This window comes from Zeugodacus cucurbitae, chromosome 3 (genome assembly GCF_028554725.1).
Source record: "Zeugodacus cucurbitae isolate PBARC_wt_2022May chromosome 3, idZeuCucr1.2, whole genome shotgun sequence".
Taxonomy (NCBI): domain Eukaryota; kingdom Metazoa; phylum Arthropoda; class Insecta; order Diptera; family Tephritidae; genus Zeugodacus; species Zeugodacus cucurbitae.
Genome location: NC_071668.1, coordinates 28,253,769 through 28,274,603, shown reverse-complemented (window position 1 = coordinate 28,274,603; position 20,835 = coordinate 28,253,769). Strand labels below are relative to the sequence as shown.

The window sequence follows — 20,835 nt, the reverse complement described above, 5'->3', positions numbered from 1 at the left end:
ATATACATATATATATCTAAAAGTAGTAATTTGCTTTATATATTAGTAAGATTTATAAAGTGGTCAATTTTATTGGAAACTAAATCACAGCTATACCTTTGGTGACAAAAGTTGAATAGGAAAATATTTAAAATATTTGCAAAATTAATAAAATATGATATATTTATAACAGTGAAGCTTTTACACTTCTGTTAACATACCCATTGTCCTGTTAATAAAAGAATGTTAGCTTACAGTCCTTAACAACTGCGTAAAGTAAAGTGAAAGTGATGTATACCAAAACAAAATTAACAGAGAACAAGAAAAGTAAATTTGCAAATACGCATCAAATCAGTCAATGTACTACCTCGCTGTTGCAAACAACGCTGAATTCCCCAACTAAACGCATACGCAACGCTAACGAAAGCAAACCACATAAAGTTTAATTCTGTAAATTAAGATAATTTGCTAAATAAATTTTGAGCACAACAGAATCTATACAAATTTTGTTATTTACAAGCAAACAGTTTTCCTTCGGTGTTAATAGAGAAGTGTGTAGAGTATGTACTACCATACAAGAGTGATAAAGAAGTGAAAAAGCAAGCAAAAAAGCAAGCAAAAAATTTTCAAGCCACGCTAACATATTGCACTACAAATTCTGCGGAAACAAATTCTTCTGCCATACAACAATAGCTTGGTGTTAAGGTGAGTGTAATAGTTCAATGAATAATTGAATTAATATACATTTTAGCTTTTGAATTTATTTCCTTTTAGTTAAAGTAAGTAATACATTTTTTTCAGCAGTAGTTTCATGGAGCTTCACAGCGCACTTCGTTAATACTTTATCATTTACGCCAGCGCTTATCTGGAAATACACACACACACACATACATATGTATATGTATTTGCATTTGTTGTTATCTTTTAGTAATCACAATCCAAAATCAATTAGCATTAGCACAGTTATTTGCAGGGAAACTCCACTCAGCACCCATATTGTGCCATGTAATCTCCCCACCTTCAGCTGTATACCAGCGAAGATCATGAAAATTGCTGACACATTCGACATTGTCGATTTCGCGTAAACAATGAGTATTTCAAACATTTTATTGCCACTGCTGCTTAGTCACTCACGTGAAAAAGGGGCTCTGCATGGCAGATTAACCATCTCGAGTTGCTGTCTAAGCAACAGCTGTTGCGCCTGTTGCCTCTTCCCTGTCGCTTGCATATATCGTCTTCGTCTTGGCTTGTGATTTTTGCTGTTGCATATGCATAAATCTACACGCAACTCATTCGAGCACCATTAAATATGCAAAAAAGGTGCACCCCTTTTGAATATTTAATACGCATATGATTAATGTACCATATTCTCGGCAGCTTTCGACACGCACCCAAACCGAGCGCCATATTTGCGCTGAACATTTGCCATCAATATTTGCTATAGTGGGCTTGTTTGAGTGCTACCCACATTATTTGCTTTGCCAGCGCTGAAGTATTTGTCAGCTGCGTGTTTACTTGGAAATATTGCAATGCAGAAGCGGCTGGCTTCAGAATATGGCGCCACACCTCCTGCGGCCAAGCAGCAAAACACGAAACGATGTGTAGTGGCAGCAGCAGCACAACAAGTGTACAATGCAAGGAATCGTTCGCCAGCAACACCTGGTTGTGCGCCATTATCTTGTTTTTCTGCGCCGTTACTTGTAGTATTTATGTGGCGGACTGCTTTAGTGGCTCTGTATGGCTGTCTGCCTGTTGTCCTGCCGGAGGACTTTTCACTTTACTTGCATTGTTGAGCAAATAATGAGCCGCACAACGTGCAACGACAATGTTTACACTTGCCATAGCTATATAAGTGGGCGTGTGTGTGAGTGTTTGCATAAGTTTTCACTGTTTGTGTGCATTCTGTTTATTGTTCGCTCGTAAAAACATATCCAATTGCAAAGGCGTGTGGGGCTGCTTACAATTAAATGCCATTTCGCATTTGCCCGCCGCTGCCCGTATATGTGCGTTGATTGTGGCATCTAAAATTACTTTTCTTTCACAACAAAAAGCATGAGGGGCCCCAGCTTCTGTTCTCGTACTCTCGTAGCTCTTAACAATTCCTGCGAAAGCAACAAAGTTGTGCACAAAATGTTGCTCATTTATAGGTATTTCTACGCGCTTTAATTGGCAAAACTTCGTCCTGTTGCTGTTTTTGTCAACATGTTTGTTTTTGTAGACGTATTGTTGACATTTCTAAATTAGCAGGCATTTACGGATGCGCACGCAAAGCGTTGCTTGAGCATTTCTTGTTTACAAATTTACCTGCGGAATACGAATCTAGCGAATGCGTGTGGGATTTGAGATTTGGTGCTTAATTAACAGTCAGTTGGAGTGTTTTTGACAGTATTTCGCTTTCTCATCTCTTTTCCGCGGCAGTTTAGATTAATGTTAATGGCGCATTTATATTGAGCTTAGTCTCAAACTTGATGCAAAAAATAGTGCTCTATATAAATATGTAGTATAGATAGTAATTTTCCGAAAAATGGCTAAAATATTCGATTTAAATCACGAAAAATTAACAAAATGTTCGTTGGGTTAAGGCTGATGAACAGTATACATATATAATTTAAAAGTTTGTAGAACTAAAGTAAAAAAGTTCGGATGAAGAATAAATGTGGGTGTGGCCCCGCCACAGTGTTATTCTGTTCTACAACTATAACTGAGCCATCCAAACTTCATGCACCAAGTTTTATGTTCAATTTTTAGAACTAATGACCCTCTCTTGGGCAAACTCCTTCTTAGTCGGACGCCGACAATTACTTACTATAATATTGGTCCAAAATACTCCACTGAGCGGCCCGAACCTCTTTTCAACGGGCAAATATATTATTTTTCAATAGAAATCCAACCAAAACCTCTGTTGGGCGGACGCGTTCATGAGAAGTTCATCCTAAATTTAAAATGTATGAAGATACTTCTTTTTACCAAGTAATACGATTTCAGTTTGTCAACCATTGCATCAAGGAATTATTCAAAAGTTTAATGTTCATTATCGAAATTTTCTGGTAAAATATATCTTGGTAAGAATAGAAACTGGCTGTATTAGAGGCCATACATTTTATAAAATAAGAAGGGAGAGTGATCAATCGGAAACCGTAAAAAAATGTTTCAGAAGACAGCGTTTGACATACAGACCAATCTAACATCTAAATTCGAACTCGAATATGTCTTTCCGTTAGCAACGTTGGCTTAAATTTTTTCATTATTATTTCGGAGAGCCTAGTTCGGATGACTTTATCGTAATGCATCGAAAATGTAGACTTCGAGTAGGATGTAGTAATCAAAGAAAGTTTAGAAACTATTGAAACTATCGTTATTGCTTATAATAAATGGTTATGTACATTAGAGTGTCCCAAAAAAATTTTTTTTTTTTGGATTTTTGCAACGCATACCCTCTTATTTTTTTTTTTAAATAATGTATAATTAATTATAAAGAAGTTTCGTCTATTTAGAACTATGGTAAAGCGTGCCGACTTGCATCGAAACATGTCGGTACTTGAATACTAAGGCTCTCTTGGAGCTCTTGTATCGATGAGCTTGTTATTGCTTGTTTATTTTATTAGTAAACGCATTGTCTTTGTTCGGTCAACATGTCAGTGGAATTACGTAGTTATAAAAAGGGAATATTTTGAATAGGAGACGTCAAACATCAAATAACAGGGTAAAAACTTCCCTCTAATGGACAAGTACTTTCAGTTTTGTTCTATAATATTGTGATACAACAGCTTCAAACACAGGTCGTATTAATGGGGCCTGTGTGCTTCTAGAACAGAAATTAGACAGAGAGATGCTTATTTTTGCATGCCGTCATCATATCTACGAATTGGTATTAAAAGATGTATTTAAAGCTAAAATTCCGCAGGTAACTACAAGCCCCGATATACCTTTATTCAAAAAGTTTCGAGAAAACTGGAAAAATATCGATTCCCAGAAAATACAGGTCAGTACTGAAAAGTTATCATGCCTGAGTAGATCAGAAATTGATAAACTATAAGCTATAAACTATAAAGAAATCGCTAGAGATGATTATCGAGAATTAATTGAGCTTTCAATAATATTTCTTGGCGGAGATACACAGAACAATATTAGAATCCGGCCTCCAGGGGCAATACACCAAGCCCGATGGATTATTATTCATTAAAAATTAGCTCTCAATTACGAATTTCAAATAAGGATAAGGCAGCTTTGTTAGACGTCTGCCTGTTCATAGTGACATCCTACGTCAAGCCTTGGCTACAATGTATTTTAGCTGTTAAAGCACCATTCCAAGACTTATGCTTTTTAAAAGCCATGAAGGCTTATGAAATAATCGATAAAAATATCTCAACGGCAGCTTTACAAAAGTTGTGCCTGCATTTATGGTATTCGACAGATGAAGTGTCTGTCTTGTCTATATTTGACGATGACGTTGACCAAGAAACTAATGTAAAGATACTTGCTAACTTAACTAAAGAATATCCATCGGTCAACGGTAAACGCTACATTCCATCGAAAGACGAACTTTGTGGTCCACTTTACGGTTAGTATGAGAGTCAATAATTTTAGTTTTTATTTGTTTTATTTTATGTTAACTGTTGCATTTTATTTCAGAGAAAAACATCGATGACTTTGTTTCAATAAAAAGCAAATCTTTATTCAATCGACTTAAAATAGTTGATGATAGCTTTCTTAATGAGTCTCCAACTACATGGCCAAATAATGCTTCGTTCCAATATGCTAAAAAGAAGGTTTACACACTGAGAGTAGTTAACGATACCGCTGAAAGAGCGGTTAAGTTAATACAAGACGAATACCAAGAGCTCTAGTACATACATACATATATGTTTTTAAATAAACTTTTGAAGAATTACATTATAATCCTTGTTTGAGCCATATAACAAACGTCACAATTTGTTTATTAAAATGAAAAAAATAAACGCATTTTTTTTAATTTTTAAATAAAATAGATAGATAAGATAAGAACTTAAGCGGGCATTTCTCTTGAGCGGACAATAATCGGCCGACGGTGACCTTCCGTTCAAGAGAGGTTTCACTGTATAATGTTTTTGACTTTCCGGCCCCTTATTATTATTTCCGTCTCTCCCAGGTGTAGAGAGAAAAATTCCGAATAAACTTTGTTAAATAAAAATAATGGAGAAATCTTACTTTTTAATAAACCTTGTGGTGAATAAATTCTTTCTTTGCATTAAAATATGAATAATTTTTTCCCCTGGGTTATATTACTTATACATTCAACATTTGGTTGGACTCACATCTTGCATCTTTGTTCGGTATTTCGCAAAATCACAGAAAATGAACATCAATTATGCAAAGAACACATTGCAAGACAGTAAAACAGTTTTGAAATCTCAATATGACCCTTTTAGTCGATTAGAAATGTTTAAATTGTGTTTATTCTGGGAGGTTATCGATTTTTTAGAGACATGATTGTGGTAGGGGAAGGTAGCATGTTATATTCAGAGAAGAAACTACTGTATAAAGTATTTTTATTTTGCTTTATTCCTTTGTCTGTGATTCTTCTATAGAATATATAAATTGTGTGTCAATATAACAAAGGCTTATTTTTGCTTTACTTAAAACGTTTTAAAACCATATAAGATAAGGTCACTCATTTTACTATTCCACCAACTTTCACACTGAAAAGGTGTATAATAAAGTTGTCATCAGAACCACAGAAAAGCAAAGTTAAATTTAAATTTCTTATTTAAAACCTTGTAAACACGAACCCTTTTGCTGGCCAATGTCTGAGATTGTTAAATTAAAGCTTTTGTTTAATGCATCAATCTAATGGGATTACAAAATTTAATTACAAATTGTGACACCAGTGGTGTGGCGATATTTTTTGCTCGCTTTACTATCTACAATATAATCGCTGGAAATTAATTTGTAGTCAGATTTAATGAGGCAATATAAATAAGTTATGCGTGTATGTATGTGCACATGTGTTAGTGTTTTTCTACTACTTTAGAAACACTGTGTGTAAAAACCTGCTTTTTTCTCCCTTTTAATTTAGGTGCATTTGCAATTACATAGAGTGCTCGTTGAATAACTATACACAAACTCATATAGCCGCGAGTAATAATATATGTATGTACATATGTACATATATTTTATCAATAGAATATAAATTATTTACAAACGCTATGTCTTAAAACTACTATTTTGTTGGATGGATGTTACTTTGTATATTTTATGCTTTGAATTCAATTCAATTACATCGACTACACCGTTTATATATATTTTATGTAAGAATTGGATAATGGTCATAGTACCGCCCATATGTAGTTCCTTCCGCTCCTGATCTGAATATATTCATTGGTCTTGAACATCGCTAAGTCCCCTTATACCCAATGTTTTGATTTTTCACTTTGCTGTTGTTTTTATACTACTTATACGTGTGCAAAAAGATGCATTTCGAGTCCTGTCCTTCACTTTCCCTCTTACTGTTACTCAAGACTTCAAACGCTGGTTGGGATAATTCTTATTCCAATAATGGTTTGAAATATTTGTAAGAAATTGCTCTCGGAACATCATGCCCTGCATCTGACATTTCCATGAATAATTCAGCTTTACAACAAATTTTAGCAAAATACTTGCTTGAAATCAACATCTTAACATTGATAATTAAAAGAGAGCGCACAGTTTCCCAGCAAACATTGTACAAGCAAGCAATAAATTCTTACTTGGTGGGTGTAGAGAAGATTAAAATAAAATGGGGGGAATAAAGAAGAAGTCAAGACGTAAGACAATGCACAGTAACCGCCCATAAATCCGTGAATATGGCGAAAAGCTAATGTACACACTTCCGCACATGTTTGAGAAAAAAAGCAAAAAGAAGTGCGTCAGTGTGTGAGTGTGCGAGTACATATGTACATATGTATGTGTAGACGAGTCCAGCTGTGTAAGTAACAGCCGAATGGGTAGTAAACTAAGCAAATAAACGCTGTAGCTTCCACAGAGAATAAGAGTTGCCATGTCTTTTCATAGCATTAAAGCTAACATAATTTGTATTTCTCTTTTGGATTCCAAGATTGCTATTATAGTTAAAGTTTTCCATATTTTAAGGTATATAAATATTAGTTTCCAAAATATCATTTAATTGGAGACATTACAAAATGATTATTCAACTAGTATATAACTATCGTGCCGCTTAGTTTATATTGTATATATTTTTTTCCATTTTGAAGTAATATTTAATAAGATTTTGATATAAAACTTATGGCAAGAAATATATATGGGGGATAATTTTCGTTCCAGATTCACACAAATAATATAAGTAGTACAATTAAGGTAATAGCTATTTTGCATATAAATACATTTAATACATAACAAGTAAGGAAAGACTAAGTTCGGGTGCAACGGAACATTTTATACTCTCGCAATTTATTGCTATATTTTTAGTAAGATCACACACAATTTACCCATATATTAGGCATAAAGTCCAATAGAAAAACGAAAATCATCATATATAGTATATAGCCTGAGGTAATTCCTGAACCGATTAAATTCATTTTCATCACCAACATACATTATATCTGAGAGTATATGCTCACTAAATTTGGCTAAGATATTTCACATACTAACCGATTTACAAGCTATATGAGAGTTAGGGGAAGTTATGACCTGATTTTAACCATTTCTGATACAGAGACTCACGTGTCATCAGGGTGTCAAGAAAATATTATATACGGAATTTCATTGAAATCTGTCAAGTAGTTCCTGAGATATGGTTTTTGACCCATAAGTGGGCGATGCCATGCCCATTTTCGATTTTGTAAAAAAATCTGAGTGCAGCTTCCTTTTACCATTTCTTATGTGAAATTTAGAGTTTCTGACGTTTTTTGTTAGTGAGTTAACCCACTTTTAGTAATTTTCAACCCAACCTTTGTATGGGAGGTGAGCGTGCTTATTATCCGATTTCTTTAATTTGGACTGTATTAGGAAGTGGCTAAAAAAAACGACTGCAGAAAGTTTGGTTTATGTAGTTCTATTGGTTCGCGAGATATGTACAAAAAACCTATTTGGGGGCGGTGCCACGCACGCCCACTTCACCAAAAAAATTACATCTAAATATGCCCCTTCATAGTGCGATCCTTCATACCAAATTTTATTTCCATAGCTTAATTTATGGCTTAGTTATAGCTCTTTATGTGTTTTCGGTTATCTCCATTTTGTGGGCGTGGCAGTGGTCCGATTCCGCCCATCTTCGAACCTTCTTATGTTGCCAAGGAACACGTGTTCCAAGTTTCATTAAGATATCTCAATTTTTACTCAAGTTACAACTTGTACGGACGGCCAGACGGACGGACAGACATACATCCGGATTTGAACTTTACTCGTCACCCTGATCACTTTGGTATATATAACCTTATATCTAACTCGTTTTGTTTTAGGACTTACAAACAACCGTTATGTGGACAAAACTATAATACTCTCTTGGCAACTTTTGTTGCGAGAGTATAAAAAAGGTTTATATCGATTTTAAAGACTAAAATTTGTTTTACTTAAAGATGATACACCCTCTATCTAAAGTAGTTTCAACAACCGTCCTGCAAGTTATGTGCCATGGTGTCGACTAACACCAGTTGCTTACCTAACTGAAATTGGCTAACTTTTCTTTGGAATCAACAAACTTTCGATGAAAACGCAGAGGGAATTCAATGTCCCTTGGGAAAACGAGTAAATTGGTCGTGAAACTGAACAAAATGCCCCAGGTGACTGCTGTGCAATCAAAGTGGCAATGGTGTGAATACAAAAATGTGCGAAGAAAGCAAGATTTGTTAGCAAGACGCAAAGTCGTGCCATTTGTGATAGAGGAGTTCTACCCACAAGCACAAATACAAGTCCCTCGGAATACCTTTGACTGTTCGCTGATAGAAACGATAGTGGGTCGGTGAGTAGTTAGACAAAAGGCAACTATTCCTCGCTAAAGGCACAACTAAATTAATTTCATTTAGACTTTATAAAACGTGTACACTTGTACCATTTTGACTGTTGGCACCCAAGAGATTTGCATTAATATTTCACTGACCGTGCGCTCTACCAAGCGAAAGAGTGAATTGAACAAGGGTAGGGCCTACACTATTCACCCTACTGAACAAATAGTGATGTACCGTAATTTATACCTGCGTTGTCAGAAATGAATATAATTGAGTTGTGAGCGAAATGAATACAAATATACACATTTTACAAGTAAGGCAGTTGAGTTCAGGTGTCCGCAAATGTAGATATGCTACCAAGTAAGATCAGGGAATATTATTGTTTTCGCATAATCACATTTTCTAGAAGAAAATAATATTTCAACAAGTTTCGCTATATACTTTAATCACTCTTTTCTATTTTATTATACTTCTATTATAAATTATATGTATAGTCATATACATATGTGGCATAACTATCCTTTTTGTATATGCTCCTTATTGTTTTAAATGTCAAATGCGTTGACATTTATTGCACAATTTGCTTCGATCGATAGATATTTCCCATATGCATTGTTTCATAAAAGCATTTCAATTGCTCCGTGTGTAGTTTTCCCATAGTAATGGCAGACATGCCTTGGTGCTACGTCATATTGAGAAGTGTGATTGTAATTAATTATTTGCAGTCTCTTTTCAAAAGCTAGTAACCTTTTCGTTTGAGTGCCACACTATTGTTCGAGAGACAATGATAAATTGCCTTCCTTAAAGTCAATATGGCATTTCGAAATGGTTGATGTTAGCAGCGTCACTGGAAATTTGGAAACACGCATCTGTACTTGTATAAGCAACACCGTTGGGCCATTAATAGTCCATACGAAAATGAAACCATTCCATTATGTCAATTAAGTGAAGTAACTAAGGTAAATGATAGTTTTGTCCTTCTAACGGTTGTTCCATGGAGGTTGGCATTGTAGATGAGTGAATTTGGACCATTGCCACGCCCAAAACATGGCGTTAACCAAAAAGTTATAAAATCTATAACTAAGACATACACAAATCTATATAAGAGATATAGAATTTTTACAGGACCACACTAGAGAGAGGCTACTAAAGCTATATAAATCTAACTTTCTAAAAACATTTTATTTTTTAGCCATTTCGATCCCATATGAAAAATGATTCTGGTAGAAAGGTTGATCTAGTTGCACATGCTGAGCGATTGTAATAACCACTTAGGGATTCTATTTAAAATTGCCACTATAACTGGACTCTCAAAAACAAATCTATGTACTACTCAGCTCATTGATACATGTGTATGTACATTGAATAAAAAAACAGCGCTAAACCGAAGTTGAAGCTGAAGCTATCGTTATCTAATATTTGTGGTGTTCAAAGTGGCTTAAATTAAATTAAACTTAGTGGATTGCCGTATTTCATTCATTTTAGCTGTTTGTATTTTTTCCAATTAAACCGTGTACCATATTGGAAGATCCCGCAAAAGCAAACACACATACATATACGTATATTGTTGTGGTTCTGCTTTCCACTTTCTTGGCAGGTACAAAGCGTGGCGCAAATCTGCTGACAGCAACCATATGTTATAATTATTGGGTGGCGTAATGCGGGAGCTTTGCAACAGAATTGCTAACATTCCTATCTTCAGGCATTCGCAATTCAGCATTAGAACACACATTCATACATGCATCATATTATCGGTATTTGGCCGAAGCTTACTTATGTGTGGTTGTGTGAAATAAGTCTCCGTGAAGGGCTTAACAAATTGTCGTGGCGTATAATAAATTCCAATTAGAGGCGTGGTTGTGTGTGATTGGATTCGAGTGGATGTGTGCATAATGGCGCTTTTATGGTCACCATTCCCCTGCTAATACTATTGCTGGATATATTTTCTTCACAGTTGCTTTGGTGTGAAATTATCTTTGAAGTCCCCGAAGTATATGTGTTTGACTAAACAGATTGACATCTTCAGAAAGTAAACAAATTTATTTTATATTATGTTTTTAAACCAATGGAGATTTATGCAGGACATCGGTTTTAAAACTATATATACTATAATATAGTATTGGGTTCATGCATAATTAATTGGCCAAGCTGGTTTTTTTGCTTACAAATTCATATTCCTCAATGTAATGTTGTGACATTCTCATACAATATGTTATTTTTATTAACATATGTACAAATACTTTGCTTCATACTCCTTATTGATTTTTTACTGTCATCGTTGGGCAGTTGGTTATATTTAGATAACAGTACCTTAGAAATAAAAGCAACGCAATAAAATGCCTTTCTGTGGCTATTTCTAAAACCACAAATTAACCAAAAACAACTACAAACGCCTCTTGTGTATTGGTTTATGTAGCAATTTTTCCGATTGTCATGCATTTATCGATATTACAGCCAACATGCCCCTTAACAGAAACCGCACGTATACCATATACATATATACATATATATGTATATAATGTATATTTATACACGTTTGCTATTCATATCCGCATTACTTAGGACTGCCGCCACCTCAACCGCAAAATAATTCCAAATATACCGGCTAGTGAACACATACAAACATGCACGTTTAATATAACAGTACCAATATTAAGGGTATTCATAATAAGTATTAGGTACTCTTACCAAATAGAAAAACTTAAACGTTTAACATGTTTACCATATTTCCAGCTTAACTTGATACATTAATAAAATGATAACAAAAAACAACAACAATCAAAGTATGCCTGATTATATAAAATATTATATGTTAAATCAATATTCATTATTAGACTAAATTGTCAACCGATTTGATAGATCAAATCCATCTAATTAGTAGCTCCTTAAAAAGGATGTTATGTAGACCCGCAAATGTCTTAAAATCAAGCGGATGAATATTTTCGCCTTCCAAGGGTTTGTATTTATTTGGATTTTCATATGTATACACGAATATCGATATGCTTACATAAGGTATACCAGAAGCGATGGAAGTTGTCATAAGAAATAAGGGGAAAAGGGGTCTATAGAAATGTATGTTCCGATTTCAAAAACTGCCACTTCTAAACTATAATTACTGCTCTAAGAGAATTTTTCTCATCTATGCATGAGATAAGCGGTAAGCGGTTTCTACGCCAGTTAAGAAGAAGAAGAATGCATGAGATAAACGGATCTTTTATGTGACAGTTCATGAGATAAACGGATCTTTTATGTGACAGTTCTCAAGTCTCTCTAGGTCAAGTCAAGCATCGGTAACTGGAGCTTTACTGATGCACATGTCAGTAGAAGTTTATTATCATGTAGCTAATAATGTGTTATTGAAAATTTACAAAAATTTATGGTAAAACACGTGTTACATTGATTCAAAGTAAACAAGTTAGTGTATGTACATATACATATGTACTACTATACACATAAACGCGGTAAACTCATAACATTATTTTAGTGAAATAAGCATTTTGATAATAGTATAATATCATCTATAAATCGAATGTCGAATGAAACTTCAACTGATTTGCCAAAACATATACATATGTATGACTAGGATTCCAAAGAATATAAACACATGTAGTCATCTGACCTCTGACCAGATATTCACCATGTGCCAATTCTTGGAGAGAAGATACAATCTTCTATAAGAGTGTACAGCTGCTGACGTACGCCGATGATATTGATATCATCGGAAGCAACAACCGCGCCGTTAGTTCTTCTTTTTCCCGCCTAGATAAGGAAGCGAAGCGGATGGGTCGGGAGGTAAATGAGAACAAAGCGAAATATCTCCTGTCATCAAACAAACAGTCAGCGCATTCGCGGCTTGGCTCCCACGTCACTGTTGACAGTCATAATTTCGAAGTCGTAGATAATTTCGTATACCTGAGAACCAGCATTAACAACACCAACAATGTTAGCCTCGAAATCCAGCGCAGAATCACCCTTGCCAACAGGTGCTAATTTGGACTGAGTAGGCAATTGAAAAGTAAAGTCCTCTCTCGACGAACCAAAATCAAACTCTACAAGTCGCAAGATTTATGGTCCTCAGAACATTGGCAACGGCGAATACCGCAGACTATGGAACGATGAGCTGTACGAGTTATACGACGACATTGACATAGTTCAGCGAATATAAAACAGCGACGTCTGGCTAGGTCATGTTGTTCGAATGGTCATGAAAGTGTTCGATGCAGTACCCGCCGGAGGAAGCCGAGGAAGGGGAAGGCCACTCCGTTGGAGAGACCAGGTGGAGAGCGCGCTGGTTACAATTGGGATCTCCAACTGGCGCCGAATGGCTAGGGAAAGAGAGGAGTGGCGCGCTATCAACGATTCGGCTATAACCGGCTAAACGGTTTCAATGCCAATCACATACATATTCCGATGTTAGGGATAAATACGTAAAGTCGACTTGTAGATTTTTTCGGTAAAAATTCGACTTGTTCAAATTTCATAATTGAATGTAAACAACCTTCGCTCATATCTTTAGTTATATTGGTTATACAAATAAACGAGTATACCAAAGTGACCAAAGAATATAATCAAGTTAATGTTTATATATTAGCCGGACTACCTTTATATACCTTTTCCATTTTCCTCAATGAAAATATTACAGGGCGTTAAAAAATTCATAGAACATATCACATCGTTCTGCTTATTTTTTAATACAAAACCTATCAACGCAAACCTTTTTGAAATTTCAATTTATCTTTAAAACATATAATTTTACAAGTGCAACCAATAAGGAAATTGGCACAGTGTGTAAGATTCGAATGCGAGTGAAATATTTGTAGGCTGCATAATTAAAGAAGAGTTCATTTATCTAGTAGACATTCAAATTATACAATAACTTGCATGTCGATATTTCGACCTTTTTTATATGAGAACTGATAGAAAGTGAAAAATATGGGTAACTACATCTTGTAGATTGACGTATCAACCAAAAACCAAATCAATTTATTTCTGTATGAGTTTACTTTATATAAAGTAAATAAAGTTTGAATTTCATTTTTTTTGCTATCATTGCTCTAGATATGTACGTACGATATATTAAAAAAAATCGATATTTGTAGTTGACATAGAAATCCTGTTCCAGTCAGTTCTAGTCTTTAATTATATCTCAGTTGGTTTAAGTAATGGTTAAGATATATATTAGTAATTTTTATGTCTCACCTAAATACAAAATAGTTAAATACATGAATACAAGTATATCAGTAGTGTGAGCTAACTTAATATATATATACGTAGGTATTATGATAACTTATTATATAACTAACGGGAAATATTTGCAGTATGTGCTATTGATATAAGTCAGCCAGTTATATATGTACTTCCCTGGAAAGCTAATTACTGGTCTAGGGTTTGTTTGCCCCGTCAAAATCATGTAGTCTGCATTTAGGCGCCGGCAGTGATATCTCGATACTAATTTTAAGATAAATGCAGTCAGTGTACAGCTACTCACACTGAAAATGGGACACTACGAAAAGTCCACAATTCCTATATTTTAAACTCAAAATTGAAACCTTGCTTAAGTTTTTAAGTTTATTTTCAATATAATTCATTTTATTAATAATATTTAAAGACAAAACAAAACAATTTTTCCTTTTATTTCATAAAACAAATAAATAATTTACATTTTGGTTTGAACATTGTTTAAAGTGAAGCTCACTCTTAAAGTGGGACACTAAAATTATTTTATTATAATATTGCTTTGGACGCATGATTAGTATTTGGTTGACTTCCCCTTGCTGGCAATCACAGCATGCAGACGTCGGGGCATACTTCCCACTAATTTTTTGCAAAATTCTGGTTCAATATTATACCATTCTTCCTTCACAGCGTCCTTCAGGGCGGTAATATTTTCACTCTACGTTTGGCAACTCGTTTTTTCAATTCCGCCCACAAATGCTCAATTACGTTTAAGTCTGGAGACTGGGGAGGTGTCTCCAGTACTTTCGGGCAATTATATAGTAGCCAGTTTCGCGCAATCCAAGACTTATGCTTCGGATCGTTATCCTGGTAAAACACGAAGTCGTCTTTTATGCCGAGATTTTCGGCGCTTTCCTTCACAGTTTCTTTAAGAATATCAATATAATACTTAGAGTCCATTATTCCGTTGACGAAGTGTATTTTACCGACTCCAGACTCAGACATACACCCCCATATCATAAGAGACCCGCCGCCATATTTTACTGTTTTTTTAATCGCCGCATCATGAAGTTCAGTACGAGGTTTCCGGCAAGCAAATCTTTTTCCATCCGGCCCAAAGAGATTTATTTTGGTTTCGTCTGTAAAAAGAACCTAAAGCGATTACGAGAGAATTAAAAAAGTTAGGTAAAATTTAAAATAATTAAACTTACTTTGGACCAGAACATTGTATTGTCATTCATATGTTTTCGAGCAAAATCATATCTCAACTGTTGATTTTTCTGAGATATTAACGGTTTTCGGCGGCATGCTCTGCCGTGAAAATTATCACTCCTAAAGACTCGTCGAACTGTTTCAGCACTAACATCTACATTTTTTATTTCCTTTAACTTATTTTTTACGTCAACTGCTGACAAGAGTGGATCGTTCTTGATTTGTTTTAAACAATATCTCTAGTCGCGGTCGGATAATTTGCATCTACCAGCGCAATTTCGTTTTTTATTTTCAATATTATTAGTGGATTTAAAACGCTTAATGATATTAAATACCGTGCTCTTCTTCTTATTAACTATTTTGGATATTTCTCTTACCGATATGTTGTTTTTATAATTATTTATTACAATCTGTCTTTCTTCGACTGTAGTCTGACGCTTTTGAGACATTTTGAAGAAATTAACATCCGAACACAATAAAATATCACAACATACTGATTTAAGTAGAAATTGCCGACTGCAGCGTCCGGAAAATAGCGGTACTTTAAAAAAATTGCACGTGTCCCACTTTGAATGTGAGCATAGAGTAACTAGATGAATATGTAAAAATGCCAATATTTTGAAAATCTAACTGTAACAAAAAATCAAAAACGTAATTTTAGTTAAGTTTCAATGTAATGACATAAAATAAAAAAAAAATTCGACTACATTACTGCATATATAAGAGATATTTAACATGAATGATACAAAATAAGTAGTTTTTAGTAGTGTCCCATTTTCAGTGTGAGTAGCTGTACATATTTTGTTTGAGTATCGTCTATCAAACGTCTACACGTGATTCGATAGTTCGAACTTTATATACAAATATTTACTTCCATATACATAATTATCAGAAAAATATACAACTAAATCCTAAAAAATATTACTTGCCATCGGTTGATTTATTAAACGACTCAACTTATGCGCCTGTGTTGACAAGTTGCAGTGATTTTATATCAATTTTGCAAACGGAGTTTGATTGTGGTCGGAAGTAGTGTTTTATTTGTCGTGACAGTAATTTATTCAAGCAATAAATACACATTAGGGACATAAAATATGGAGGAAGCACGAGCAAAATATAACTTTTGAAAGCGCTGATAAGAACACAATAAGTCTTTGATTGGCCAAAAGCTCAATTTTATCGCAACAAAGTTTGCTCGTTAGCCAGCCACAATACAAAAGCCGTATTTCTATAGTATTCTTCTCTATTCGTTTACAGAAGCTTTCAATAACAACTTGCTGTCGCAACAACAGTTGGTGGAGAAACGCCGAGATGCCTGCACTAAGTAACGGCAGAAACATGGATATTGTTTTCAGTGAGGAGGATGTGTCGGTGGCACAGGTGGGCATTTATGCGTCCATATCCTTCCTGGTGGTGACTGTTGTGGGTGCATTGTTCTATGTTTCGTGTTCGAAAAAATATCGACTCAATTGGTTTGAGAAAAACTTACTCGAATCGGCTGCAGAGACACAGGACACCGAACAGTGGTGAGTTTGCTTACACTGAACGAAAATAGATATTAAAATAAATAACCGTTAAAAATAAAATAATTACTAAAAATGATTTTTTCTCAAATAAACAGCACCGACCCGCTTGTAGCTGGCGCAGCAGGTTTTAATGCGGACAACATTAGCGAATGTTCGCGATCCCGTTCGATTTGCAAGGGCAATATAAGCCCAACATCTATTAACACTGACGATCCCACCTTCTGGGTACCACCGCCGCGCAAGACTGTGCAACAACAGGTTTCCACTTCGGCTGAAGAGTCCCCACCACCAACACCCACCTCACCAACGGGTAGTCTGAAATCAAATACTCTCTCGATGTCTTCGACCAGTTCCGTGCCAATAACGCGTTCGGATAAACACGTCGTTTTGGGCATGAATCCCAGCAGGCCAAAGGTAGCGTCGATGAGCGCGAAATTGGATCATACAAAAATCGACATGTCTCTCTATAGAAATGTAAGACAGCACAGTAAACAAAATGATTTTGTAGTTATATGATTCTCATTTATTCTAGAACTCTCAGCAGAAGGGTTCCCCACAAGGTAGTGATGACATACGTGGCAATATACATTTAAGTGTGGTCTATGACACAATAGCCGGTATGCTCTCTGTACATTTAATAGAGGTGAGAAGCTTAAAAGTAAAGATTATTTTTTCTTAAATACATATACTATATATATTTCACTCCTTTATAGGCACAAAATTTGCTGCCACGCGACTTTAGCCGCACAGCGGATCCATATGCTAAGGTGCGTCTGCTACCCGAAAAGAAGAATTTCTGGCAAACGCGTATACACAAGAAAACTTTGAATCCCAGTAAGTGGTTTTTAGCACTCCCCTCTAATTTCATTCAAACTTTGGTCGTTTTTGTAGTTTTCGATGAGGATTTCGTCTTTGAGGAGAATCCAAGTGTAATCGATAAGCGCACAATCGAGATTTTGCTTTACGATTTCGATGCGTACTCACGTCACGTTTGTATTGGAGGCGCACAAATACCGTTAAACAGCGTGGATCTGAACGAGAAAGTTGAGTTGTGGACACCATTAGGCTCCTGTGCAGAGCAGGTTAGTAAATGGCTTTGAAATAATATAGTTTATGATTTTATGACATAGTAGATAGTTTAATATTCAAATGTCTTGCTAATCTAATATCGAATATTTAATAAATTCAAAAATTTGTATAAACATTATTTTAGGACATGAAGGTGGATTTGGGCGATATTATGGTCTCGCTATCATTTTTGCAGTCAGCTGAACGCCTGACAGTGGTTTTGATAAAAGCGCGAAATTTACGCATTATAGATGATTCACGCAACTCATCGGATCCGTATATTAAAGTGGCTTTAATTGCTGATGGTAAGAAAATCAAGAAGCGTAAAACTGGTGTCACACGCAACACCATAAATCCAGTGTATAATGAAGCCCTAACATTTGATGTTAACAAGGAGACCTTGAAGAATTGTCTCATTGAGTTTACGGTCGTTCACGATGGATTGTTGGGTAAGTTCGCCAGCAGTTGAGTAGAATTTGGACGGATTTCATAATCAATATAAACGTATTATTTTTAGGCTCCAGCGAAATACTGGGACGCGCAGTCATTGGCAACTCTGCAGAAGTGCGCCCCGAGGAACGTCAATTCTTCGAACAAATGTTTCGTTCTAAAAATTCACTCGCCCAATGGGTTCCACTGCAGGAAACCAGCAATATGCGAGCCAATTTAGCCAGTGCACCAACCAATGTGAATTAAATGTTAGATAACAGAAGAAATTGATAGTTTAACATGAATTTAACAAACCGCTGTTATTACAGAACAGAGAATGTAAACTGAGCGATGTTAATGACAGGAAATGTTGATAATGAGTCGGTTAAAATTCACTGTTATGACGCGTTGGAATTTTTAAATTAATTAAATGCATATGCTTTGTTTTTGTAGGTCTGCAGCTGCAGTTAATTAGTTTCAATTATCCTAGTGAGCCCTTTTAAATTGAAGAAAAGCTTATTAATTTTTTCAATATTAAGTGATGAAAACTGCTGCGTTTGTGTTTAATTTTATAAATGCATGTTTTGTGTTCAGCTAAGGCACCTTTTATATACAATGTTGGCAAAAATAATAGCAACACGCTGGTATATTTATACATATATTAGTTACATTGTATATTTAAATAACGATTTTTTCACAATATTTCAGTAGACATTTTTACGAAGGTTTTCTTTATCTAAATACTTGTATACTTTAGTATTAAAAATACAATTTACAGACTCTTTATTGTACATGTATTTACGTATAAAGATAGTATTAATATATGTATCGATAAAAAATGTTTTTTGTTTGTTTTTATTTTAAACTTAATGAATTTTTTCATCGTATTAAATAACAAATTTCAATTTTGTCGTAAAACAAAAATTTGAATTTGAACTATTTACTATATATGTGTGTATGTATGTACTCATATATTGTAATTAATGTCACGGATTGCAGGGAAATGAAAAACTGAATTAGCATAGTTTCAATTATTACAAAAGTATTAATGTTATATTCTATAAGCTTAAGCAATTTGTTCAGCGTGCTACTATATGTGCTTTCAACACACCATCTAACTTGCGATTGTGTAGTTTTGTAATGTGCATTCTCGTAGTATAACAAAGAGCGAATTGAATTTATAAAAGTTATGACCACGTCTAACTGTTAATATGTGCAATTCTCCAAGATTCTATGTCAAGAAGTACCTAAAGTTATATATATTCTTAGATAAATACATAAATCTACAATTTATACGTATATATATAGATATATATATATATTCCAACGTCACTTAATGTTTATATATCAACAGTTGTACTTATATATTTATCTAACTAAGTTAAGCTTACCTAAAGAAAGCTATCTGATCGTTTAGTTTGGAACAAAATGTATTTCTTAAAGAAAAAAGGCATATACATACATATTTACTGAACTATATTCAACAGTTTATTAATATATGTGGATTTGCTGCATTTCTAAATATATTTGTTTGCATATAGTTGTTACTGAAATAATTGTACGAAAATAAAATAAAACCAAAACCGAAAGTTCAGAGTTTTGATTAATAATTACTTATGTGCCAAGTAGTCGAAAGAAAAGAAGCTCCTTTGTAAACCAAGTCAGAACAGAGCTCACCGAAATTCGAAGTGGTTTAATTCGAGGTTTTCGCGCAACATCTTTCCCATTACAGATATGTCTACATATATCTCTTTGTACGTACTTTCATAGGTACTTGAATTCAAGGACTCAACGGACGATAACCTCAACCGTTAATCCTTCTTTGTAGAAGAGTAACTACTTACACAGCAGGTTCCTTAAATTTATTCGCATTCAACTTATAACTATCTGCTCCATACACAATTCTTTCGCACTTCACGCACGTTCTCTAACACATTTGCTAGAAAGTTAGATTATAAACTTGCACTCTACATTTTGGTGTTTTACGTGTCTGCTTATTCAATTATCAATTACCAAATGTTTATAAATTCAATTTCAGCTATCTAAGGCCCCGAAAACGGGTTTGGTGCAGATAAAAGCCATTTGTTATTGTTGGCTGCACGAACACCAGGTGACAATTGAAAAATACGCACAGGACGACACATCTGCGGCACTTGCATCGTGGAACCAAAAATGCTCTAGAAGCCCACTTGTGCTCGACATTCAATTTAAGCGCTTGAAGATGCCCTGGCGGTGAAAGCTTTGACGGATAGCGGTGATGCACTAACAACGCACGCAGCTGCACACATGCAGCTCACTTGCGATAATGGCCGTGCAATCGCGTCACGCATGCAGCACACGTTCTATGGTCGTCGGAATTGATGCAATAACTTCAACAAAAACATCGCCGACTTCGTGGCTATTTTTTCAACTTTCCTCTTGATGACGATTTGCTCCGCAAGTGCGTGCTCTTTTCGTGATTCATGCGGTGTACGCGCGGGTAGTAACAGATGCGATAATGTAGGAGGGAAATAATAAAAGCCAAC

General features: G+C 35.0%; 1 protein-coding gene across 1 annotated transcript; it reads left to right on the top strand.

The window, feature by feature from the left end:
- Positions 1-345: 345 nt before the first annotated feature.
- LOC105212872 (synaptotagmin-1) lies at positions 346-19,366 on the top strand. The gene is made up of 8 exons (XM_011185209.3): positions 346-684; positions 16,545-16,813; positions 16,909-17,287; positions 17,346-17,456; positions 17,527-17,647; positions 17,705-17,895; positions 18,027-18,330; positions 18,399-19,366. Exons 2-8 carry the CDS (start codon positions 16,599-16,601, stop codon positions 18,575-18,577), a joined length of 1,500 nt encoding a protein of 499 aa, XP_011183511.2. The 5' UTR covers positions 346-684; positions 16,545-16,598; the 3' UTR covers positions 18,578-19,366.
- The last annotated feature ends 1,469 nt before the right edge of the window (positions 19,367-20,835 follow it).